The following is an 11,057-nucleotide window of genomic DNA, read 5'->3' as shown; positions in this document are numbered from 1 at the left end:
CCGTGGCCCAGAAACCGCGATGCATACCGAACGGTGGGAAAACCGTACCGTTGCATCCCTAGTAAACATGGGTTTAACTCATCAGAATCTCGTAAATTATAGAAGACCAACAAGTTTCCACGTGCCTATAGAACACTATTGAACATCCGTTTAAACCCAGTCAAAGCACTGCAGTGTAAGGGCTGTACGTTTTTAATAGAAAAGTCTCAAACTGAGGGAACAAGACGTAACATTTGCTGCGTTTCATTATGCAGATGGATTCTTTGTGGTTTTCAGAAAAGCAAACTCTAAGAGACAACTCGGCCCTTAAACAAACTCACGGTTTCTCCTCGTTTCAACAAATTGAACGCTCTTGCCGTTTGTCGGTATGCTACTGCAGAAATGTCACATAACCGCATCTTCGGATCACCGTTCTCCCCACGTTTCATGCGTCTAGGAAACGGGCGCGTTTGCAGAAATGCGCCGGACACTGGCGACGACAGACGACGGCGGCGGCGGCGACGGGAAGGGGACGGCGGTGCAGCTGCGGAGGAAGATCGGCCTGCTGCAGGCCATGTCCTTCGTCATCGGGACAGTGGTGGGCAGCGGCATCTTCATCGCGCCCAAGGGAGTCCTGATGAACAGTGGGAGCGTGGGTCTGTCTCTGCTGGTGTGGGCGCTGAGTGGGATCCTCTCGTCGTTCGGTGAGAGAGAGCGTTCGCGGTGCGAAGAAACCAAACGCACAACGTGAAGAATTTAATCGTCATCATGCAGATTTAACAGTGTAATATATCTGTTTATGAAAATTTACAGCGTAAGACAGTATTTGAACAGTCAAATAATGCTAGTTTGAAGTAATATACATAACTACTACTGGACCAGTAGGTTCACTTTGTCTTTGTGATCTCTTGAGAGTATTTGTTGCGGTTTGGCAACATGTTAGCATCACTGAAAAGTACGCCTAAAGTTACTGATGCCGCGCAGTGCTTGTGAATCTGTGTGAAAACGCTGCTCTTTGCCAAACTAGCATCGCACGTTCCTGTGCTTCGGAGGGTAGTCTGGAAAAAAGGGGGCTTGGACCATGGATGTATAATACGAACTGGATAGAGCACCGTCCCCTCTGCCTTGAAGACAATTTTTACATGGTGGCCACTGTGGGTACTGCAACAGAAAATCCCATGGAGCCCAAAAGCAATTTTCCCATTGACCGCAATAGTAAAAGTGTCCACAGGACACCTCGAGACATGGACACGGGCTTTTATAGATCTTTATATGGTAGTGACACTACTGCAAATGCTCTATGGGCCCCATAACCCGGAAATAAACGCGGAAGTCAAACACTTTTTTGGCATATGCGCTGGGTGAGCAGCTTTATAGGAATGAACGGAAGCGAAGGGGCGGTGCTCTATCCAGTTCATATAATACATCCATGGCTTGGACTTCTGAAATTCAAAATGAAGCCCTGCATGAACCGTTTTTTCCAGGATTTCGAAGCCACGACTTTTGAGCATTTGAACCCAACGTTAATCTTAATTTTCCGACAAATCCTGCTCTTGGCGTTGCTTCCGTTAGGAGCTTTGTGTTTCGCTGAGCTGGGAACCACCTTCACAAAGTCAGGAGGCGAGTACACGTATCTGCTGGAGATTATGGGGCCGGTGCCTGCCTTCCTACGAGTCTGGGCAGACTTTTTATTCATCAGGTAAGTTTTTGGCAGCTCGAGTTAAAATAAATAAATAAAATAGCCAAAACACAAGCACACAAACTGTCGTTCCACCTGCAGACCAGCTGTGATCGCCTACGTGTCCCTGGCGTTCGGACGCTACATCGTGGAGCCGTTCTTTGTGCCGTGTGACGCTCCGACAGCGCTCATCAAACTCGTCAGCATCCTCGGAACGAGTGAGTGGATTTTTGTTACGTTCCTTTCTCTTTTCTACCCGCGATGCCACCGAGTTCGATGCACATAACAAAATGGACATTTGACTTGATTTATAACTGGTTAGCGGTGTTGCCTTACAGCAAAAACGAATGTCGATTGGCTTTGGAATTGGTTCCAGCTGCCAGCTGGTACCACCCTTTATTACTCATTTGGAGTATAAAGAAGTAGACAATGAATGAATGAATGGACACCAGTGTGACCGACAGCTGGTATCATTCAACAGAAACCTGGTTTCCGGCGTCTTTGGTTAATGTCCGATTGCAATAACTGATTTCTTGAAACTCTAAGACAGGGGTTCTCAAAGTTTTGATACCTGAGGGCCAATTTAGGAACCCAACATTGGACTGAGGGCCGCCAATGGAAAAGAAAAAACAGAAAGAAATCCCATTTGTAATAATTTTTAATGACCAGTTCTACAGTTTACACTTATTGGTCTGTATCCAGTAATGTCCAATAAACATTTAACAAGCTTAGTAAGCTCCTGGATTAAAACTATCAACTGTAATTCATTGAGAACCAATGCTCTAAGACGATGTCCTTGTTTTATACGCTGTCTTTGACATGGAGATCCCTGGACTCTTCATTTAAGTACGTCTTTGTGTCTCCGCAGCATTCGTCATAGCAGTCAACAGCTGGAGTGTGACTGTGACCTCTCGCATCCAGGTCCTCTTGACCCTAGTTAAAATGTTTGCTATGGTCCTCATCATCGTCCCCGGCTTCATTGCCTTGGGGAAAGGTGAGCGGACGTTTTCCTCCTGAAGACTTTTTGAGTTGTTTGGACACTCACCTTCTCACTGTGGCTCTATTTCTTTGCAGGAAAGACGGAAAACCTCCAGAACGGCCTCGAATCCGAGTTGATAACGTTGACCAAGTTGCCGCTAGCGTTCTACAACGGTCTCTACGCCTATGGTGGATGGTAAACGGCACTATTTATTCTTTTGGTCTGCATAGATACCATCTTTTCCCACATTCACCTGCCCGACAGTCCAAAGACTTGGAGATTGGATTAGATCGTTTGCCCTGTGATGGAACAGGCGATTTGAGAATGGCCAAACTGCTGGTTTGAAACGACTGATCACAAAACATGTCGACCTTAAGGCGATGGCTGACCAGTTAATATTCATACATTCATATTCTACTGCTAATCCTGCCAACGGTCGCTGGAGGAGCTTGAGCCAGTCGATGGTTGCCAATCCCAGTTCAACCACCATTTACTGTTGACCCATCCATCCCTTCTCGATTTCCCTTCAGGTTTTATCTGAACTGCGCCTCAGAAGAAGTCATTAACCCAAACAGGCAAGTTTCTCCGTTTTAGTCATTCACATTTAACGAATTGAAAATGGTTATATCCGTTTGTTCCGTGTCATTTAGAACCTTCCCTCTGGCTATAACGATCTCCATGGCGACAGTGACGGTTCTTTACGTGCTTATTAACGTGGCCTACTACACCATGATGACACCTGCTCAACTCTTGACGTCCGACGCAGTGGCTGTGGTTGAGTGTGACACTGACAGGACACAAAACGTAGTGGAATTAAAAGGCTAAATGTGTGTGTTTCGCAGCAATAATGATCCGTTATCCCTACAGACGTTTGCTAACCAATCCATCCAGTCGATTGCGCCCGTGATTCCAGTTCTTGTGGCGCTGTCGTGCCTCGGAGCACTCAACGGTGGCATGTTTGGATCACCCAGGTACTTTCGGCAGCATAAATGTTTGTTAACATGGTTTTAACATCAAACTTACTGTGAAATCACTGTGGTGCAGGGTGTTATTTGTGGCAGGCAGGGAAGGCCACTGGCCGGCAATCTTTTCCATGATCCACATCCGCAGACGAACGCCTTTGCCCGCCGTACTGTTTCAGGTAAAGTATTGTTAATGGGTCTCGGTAGGGGGGTTTAACCAAATTGTTGTACTTGTTATCTTATTGGTGGGTACCATTTACATCAGTTGGCCTATTTCCATTTAAGAAAAACATGGACTCAAAAGTACCTTGGACGAGTTGATACCAGTTGATAGCAACACTCTACATCAGGGTTCTTCAATACTGGTCATGGGAACCCACTTACCTGTATGTTTAAAAGATTCCGTGCTCCAACACACCTATGATTTAATACATCATGTGTCTCCAGTTTCCCTTTGCAGTGGCGATGATCTGCAGCGGTGAAATCCACCAGCTTTTGAACTTTGCCTCCTTTTCTCGCTGGTTCTTCATCGCCTTGACAACTTTGGGAATGCTCGTTCATCGCTACCGATTCCCTGACCTCCCAAGACCTTTCAAGGTTAGCTTAACTGAACAGTTTGTGCTGAACTACACACCTTTTCTTGTTTAATCTTCAAACTAAACACTTATTTTTCTCATAAGGTTCCCCTGGTTGTCGCAGTCACCTTCACAGTGGTTTCTTTCTTCATCGTGGGCCTGTCGCTGTACTCTGACCTCTTTAACACAGGCTGCAGCTTAGCTCTGACACTCTCCGGACTCCCAGTTTACTACGTGACCATCCACCGGCCTTACATGGGCAAAAAATGTGCACGCGCATTCAGTAAGTAAAGTGTCAGGATGCGAGTTTGTAAGAAGTTAATGTTTCGGTAAATGTGTCATGTCCTCATAACTGTTTGTTAACGCAAATATTTAAAGTGATAGTTCAGAATTTTGGACATAAGACATATTTTCCAACTCAGCCGGTGTGATGGAGACGTTTTCAGGAAATTTCATTCAGTTCTTCTAGTTGCCGAGTTCGCTGATGCTATGGCTAGCGCAAGTCAATGATACAAGTTAGCATGGCATTAGAAACACTCACACCGACTCCACAGTGCACCCGAGGCAAATAGATTGTAACGGCAGACTATCGATGTACATATCTGTGTTGATAGAATGTTTGAAATAAAACCAACCTTGCAATTTGAAGGATTTATGTCTCAGCAGCAGCGCGTCATACTTCCGGCAGCGGCGGAAGTATGGTGCTGAGAAAGTAGTCCCTCAAAAATCCATTCGATGCGACGTTAGTTTTGTTTCAAATATTGTTCTATCAACACAGATATGTACATCGATAGTCTGCCGTTACAATCGATTTGCCTCGGGTGCACTGTGGAGTCGGTATGAGTGTTTTTAATGCCATGCTAGCTTGTATCATTGATTTGCGCTAGCCATAGCATCAGCGAAATTTCTTGAAAACGTCTCCAGACGTCTCCATCACAGCGGCTGAGTTGGAAAACAGGTCGTATGTCCAAAATTACGAACCATCACTTTAAGGTTGTTCTGGTGCGAGCAAGACTACAGGTTTATTGTATTGTGAATTTGGTTTTAAATGAGCTCACAAATCTGGTTTTAAAGAATCGCTCAACATAATCCAGGCATCTGGGTTACCAAGAAAACGTGCATCTTGCTAGAATTAGAAAAACCCTGAATATATACCAGTTTTACATGGACCCAACTGAAACAATGCTGCGAATATAACTCAAACCACATAACGGACCATTGTTTGAACCCAAAGTTTAAGGCTGACAGTTTAGGGTTAATTAATTCTACCAGGATTACAGCTAATCAAACTCTTGTCTACATTTCACAGACTACTGCAGCGAGAAGCTCCAGATCCTTCTCGAAGTGGCTCTTCAAGAAGTCCAAACGTACTGAAGACCAGCAGAGACACTTTGGGTGAAATCCAATTCCTTGCTCAACCCTCAACCTTAACCCTCAATCTCAAAAATGCGCGCTCCTGCTAGTGCAAGTGCTGTCAGAAAAATTAAGTTGAGGGGCGAGTATAAGGGCTGCATCGCCCTCAATATTGAGATTTTTTTTTCCCGAGACCACCCTTCGGAGCAAGGTCTACCCAGAATGCATTGCGTGTTTTCACATTAGAAAGATGGCGTCGAAAGCAGCGAAGCGAGTGCAATACAAATGAACTATTTTCTTTGTTAATAGAGATATAAAAATGATGAAAACCATTGCATTATCTTAGTTTAGGCCCATATTATGGATCACTGACGTCATTGTTGCGTAACATTTATTTTACGATCTTTTGTCATTAGCCATAGTTTGCTATCGTTTACTTTTCAATAAGACGTGATGTGTGGCAACTGTCAGCTGAATATGTCCGTGGTTGTGGTATTTGTATGAGTATCATCTTAACTGACAACCTAATAACTTGACTGACAAACGGATCGTAATAAATAATCCTGACGTAAATGTGTTCTTTTTTGGAGTTGACAGACTGGACGCAGCTTTCGCGTTATTCTGCCCCCTACAGTCTGAAGACGTATCTGCATTTAAGGGGTGTCCCATTTCTAAGTGACAAAATAACCCTCAACACTTGGTTTTGAGGGCCAGTTAAGATTAAGGGTTGAGCTTGAGGGTTAAGATAGGAATTGGCCCTATGGTGCATCTTTCAAGACAGCGTTTCTAATATGTTGGGTTGCAGAACTGGACTGTTCTTACTCTACTCATGGCTCTTTTCCAACAGTATACAGATCGAGCAAATGAACTCGAGTGTTTGAAAAAAGGTAACTTGCAACTAAAAAGCTGGATCATTTGAAAACTGGATTAGGAAACATGATATTCCAGCTCTTGTTCCAACACACATTTTCTTCTTTAACGTGTTCAGTGTTTAAGGAACACTTGGTGTTTAAAGAACATCTTTAAATTCTAAGAACTTGTCAAAATAAGGACATGTCAACCATCAAGTTAAAATAAATATTTCTTTTTACTTTTTTTTTAAAAAGGGGTAACAAATACAAGTTTACAATGTCAATGAATGTGCGGTCGTGGGTCGTCCGGCGGTCCAACATCTGAAAATAAAGTTCAAACACTTTGGTATAAAGTAAACATGGATTTTTTTTAAAAAGTGAATACCAATGTGAAAGAACGTACCTGTGGTGAAGAGGCGTCGTCGCCTTAGAACGGTGCGTTCTCCAAGGGTGAGGGTTCCTCACTGAAGACCATCCAGGTCACGGTGTCCAACATGGAGTTGGGTAGAATTAGATTAGTCGCAAGAAGAAAAAAGGTAAACGAGCGATAGAAATCTTCAGGTAGCTCACCTGGTCAAGGGTGACCGGTCTTCTCTTGTCCAGTGAGGGGCGCCACCCAGTTTTTCCCTGCTCTACACTGACAGTACTAAACCTCTACCACCAACCACAAAACAGACCATGATCTGAATATTTGATCAAATAAATAACTACTCAATTTAAGCTAGCTGGCAACTGGTGTAAGGCCAACTCCTCACCAGACTAGCAATTTCGGCCAACACACGTCTGTAGTTAGCCATCATCCGTGGCTACCGTTCAACATCGACGGCCACTCCGTTCCACGACATAAGCAGCTCGTGAGGTCGTTAGCACGATGCTAAATCCTCACGTCTTGGTCGGCTGCCTGAAGAACTACAAGACTCCCAGTCGCCCACACGGAGTTCCTTCTCCGATTCCGCAGCCTCGCCGCGAAGCTTCTCGGCTCGAACCCTCGCTCCCGCCGAGCGCGAAACCGACTCCGCTTTCCCGTCCTCGGACCTCGTCGTCTCCCCCTGCCGCCTTCCGACGCTCGCCACAGCCGTCGTCGCCTCAGCCGGAGGAAGCCGCGTCCCGACTTGCTGAGTTTTCACGCGTCGGGCAAGATGCGTCGCGAGACTGCGGACGAAGCGGACGCCCCGAAAATGCTCGAGCCAAATTTGGACGCAAATGCTTCACTTTTTTTTGTCTACAAGTGATCAGACAAATGTGTCTGTGCTAATCGTTTGATTTGGAAAGTCAAGGCGTATCTCACGCTGAGCCGAGTCACAGAATCAGATGGATCCTTGTCTGATTTTGGAAACTGCCCAGTCATGGCACGCCACACTCCGAGTCAGGATTTGTGGCCAGATTTCCTCGCACACAGAGAAGAAGGGGAAGGACGAAAAGCCTTACCATCATACGAGTCGACTCAATTTACCTCGTTCTCTGTGGCGCGAAAGAGAACCGGCTCGTTAAATCCTGACCGATTCTACAACTAGAATCGATATTTGAGCAACTTTATTGGCCCAAATACCGATTCTCAAAAGTCTGGTGGTCAGGTTACTGACCCCAAAAACGTCAAATTCAATTTGTCTTGTAAACCAGTGAAGCATTCTCGTAAATTAGGTCGAGCATTTTAAGGCGTCCGCTTCGTCAGCAGTCCCGCGACGCATCTTACCCGACACGCGAAGACGCAGCGAGTCGGGACACGGCTACCTTCGGCAGAGATGGCGACGGCAGCGGCGAGCGTCGGAAGGCGGGGGGGAGAGAAGACGAGATCCGAGGACAGGAGGGCGGAGTCGACTTCGCGCTCGGCGGAAACGAGGGTTCGAGCCGAGAAGCTTCGCGGCGAGGCTGCGGAATCTGAGAAGGAAACTTTGTCTGAGCGACTGGGAGATTTGCAGTTATTCAGGCAGCCGACCAAGACGTGAGGATTAAGCGTCACGCCAACGACTTCGCGAGCTGCCCACTTCGCGGAACAGAGTGGCCGTCGATGCTAAACGAAAGTCACGGATAATAGCGAACTGCAGACACGCGTTAGCTGAAATTGCTAGTCTGGTGAGGAGTTAGCCTTACAGCAGTTGCCAGCTTCGCAAATAAGAGGCAAAATACAACTAATGTTTACACAATCGAGGTTAAACACAAAGTTACCAATTATGAAAATACATTCTCAGGATGCAGCTGCCACAAAAGGACTTTGACAGACTCAACATTAAGCTAATTTGTGAAATTCAAGAATAAGGTTTCTCACATTTGGTTAAAGCGTTACGTTAAATAATCCGAGTTGTCTCGCTGCCAGGTTCGTTTCCCCCTAAAGAACCCTTAACGCGCTCTAAACCTGCAACCCTACCCTGTGAGGGACAATCCCACTTAGGAGATAGTCCAGGATTAAACCTGCCTTCATCCCTACAAGATATATGCGTAGCGTATGGTTTAAGCAGGGCGAAGGTTAAAATCCACCCTGCTGGGAGGCCTCCCAACATGACGCGCAAAAAGACAGTAGGAACACAGAAGGTTCAACTCAGAGTTGTTTAGCAGGAAGTAAACTTGGCAGATCGAGACAAGTCGGCCGCGACGTCCAATTCCAGTGAACGATGAAATTTGGGTTTGGGTGGTGTGGTGATGGCTAAACTAGCTAAAAGCTAACGTTAGCTTCACAATCAAATCATGAAGCGGCTATAAAATCTGATCAACGCAATTAGCAGCTGATAAAAAGTAGTAACTCCTCTCGCCGATTACAGCACTTTAGAGAAGCTAACTTTAGACGAGCTACTCGAGACAAACTGAGACGGACGAGACAAACCGAGACGGACAAGACAGACTGAGACGGACAAGACAGACTGAGACGGACAAGACAGACAAGACAGACGAGACAGACTGAGACGGACGAGACAGACGAGACAAACAAGACAAACGAGACAAACTGAGACGGACGAGACGGACAAGACGGACGAGACAAACTGAGACGGACGAGACAGACGACAAACTGAGACGGACAAGACAGACTTAGACGGACGAGACAGACAAGACGAGACAGACAAGACAAGACGGACAAGACAGACGAGACAAACTGAGACGGACGAGACGGACTGAGACGGACGAGACAAACTGAGACGGACGAGACAGACGACAAACTGAGACGGACAAGACAGACTTAGACGGACGAGACAGACAAGACGAGACAGACAAGACAAGACGGACAAGACAGACGAGACAAACTGAGACGGACGAGACGGACTGAGACGGACGAGACAAACTGAGACGGACGAGACAGACGACAAACTGAGAAGGACAAGACAGACTTAGACGGACGAGACAGACAAGACAGAAGAGACAAACTGAGACGACAAGACAGACTTAGACGGACGAGACAGACAAGACAGACGAGACAAACTGAGACGGACAAGACAGACGAGATAAACTGAGACGGACAAGACAAACTGAGACAGACAAGACAAACTGAGACGGACAAGACAAACTGAGACGGACAAGACAAACTGAGACGGACTGAGACAGAAGACAAACAGACGGACAAGACAAACAGACGGACAAGACAAACCGAGACAAACAAGACAAAGGCCTTTTTTTACTGATCAGTGATGCAAATCAAATAAATGAGTTTGTTTAAAGTCATTGTGTCAGTGATTCTAAATGCTTTAAAAAAAAATGCATCGCAAAGGCCTTGATACTTAGCTGAAAGGGTCAAACTGACCCATTTTCAAGATGTTTTGAAAGTGCATTTTGGGCACCTTTTTTGGTCGACTAAAGCCAATGAGAGCTTGTTAAGCTAGGTTCTAAAGGTCACGTCAGTCAACACACTCACTCAATCCAGTCAGGAGGAAAACTTAGTCAGAAAAACAGATCAAAGTTGATAGACGAGGATCAAGAGACGATGTGAGAAAGTTCAGCAGGACAGTACAGGTACAGAGAAGGCACGTATTAATTTAATATATTAAACGCAACTAAAAAAAATATATATCGCAGTTTCTAATTTAAAAACCCATCCAGCGATGGACGGATTGGTCCACCGTCGTCGAAGAATCTGAAAATGAAAAGTTATTCCCACCTACCATGCATCGACGTAAAACGACTAGACGCGCAAGACATTTCTAATATAATCCAAATGAGCCGTGAGGGTAGACGGCCGTCATTGCCCGCTTGGATTACGGGGTCGTCCGATAATACAAAGAGGCCTCGAGGGTAGACGGCCGTCACTGCCCGCTTGTATTACGGGACGTCTAGTTCTACAAAAAGACACAGGCGTGGCACGGAGGCCACAATAAAAGCCGTGTACTAGGATCTACTTTTAGGGTCAAAGGGACGCGTATATTTACATATTTAGGGCTAAAGTGTTAATTAATGGCCACGTTGAGAAATGAGGAAAAAAAGTAGAAGCACAGTTTATGACATTTGATAGAAAAACCAAAGCCTCGTGACGCAAAAAAAACATCCAGTGTTGCATTTACTACCGTCTATTTAACCATCTGGTCCTCCAAACATCATGGAAAAAAAATAAAAACCTGTTCTACTTTCAAAGGGAGGAGCGGCACTAGTGGCCGAGATGTGCGGATATTCACTCGGGGTGAATAATTAAAAGCATAGCCGGAAAAGAAGCGGGACAGCGGTTCTTCGGTGAGTTGGCCGTCGGCGCCTGCACCAGCGCGT

At 45.7% G+C, this 11,057-nt stretch overlaps 1 protein-coding gene across 1 annotated transcript; it reads left to right on the top strand.

Moving 5' to 3' along the window:
* Positions 1-457: 457 nt before the first annotated feature.
* On the top strand, positions 458-5,547 carry LOC310942272 (cystine/glutamate transporter-like; the record flags this gene model as incomplete). Its single annotated transcript, XM_083907625.1, has 12 exons — positions 458-683; positions 1,552-1,678; positions 1,760-1,875; positions 2,526-2,651; positions 2,732-2,831; positions 3,167-3,211; positions 3,287-3,410; positions 3,504-3,607; positions 3,681-3,777; positions 4,046-4,195; positions 4,279-4,456; positions 5,483-5,547. The coding sequence occupies 12 exons, from the start codon at positions 458-460 to the stop codon at positions 5,545-5,547; spliced, it is 1,458 nt and encodes a 485-aa protein (XP_083763751.1).
* Between the last annotated feature and the right edge of the window lie 5,510 nt (positions 5,548-11,057).

This window comes from Microchirus variegatus (assembly GCF_963457635.1).
Source record: "Microchirus variegatus genome assembly, chromosome: 2".
Taxonomy (NCBI): Eukaryota; Metazoa; Chordata; class Actinopteri; order Pleuronectiformes; family Soleidae; genus Microchirus; species Microchirus variegatus.
Note: the sequence above shows the minus strand (reverse complement) of the source record. Positions and strands in the feature narration are given on the sequence as shown.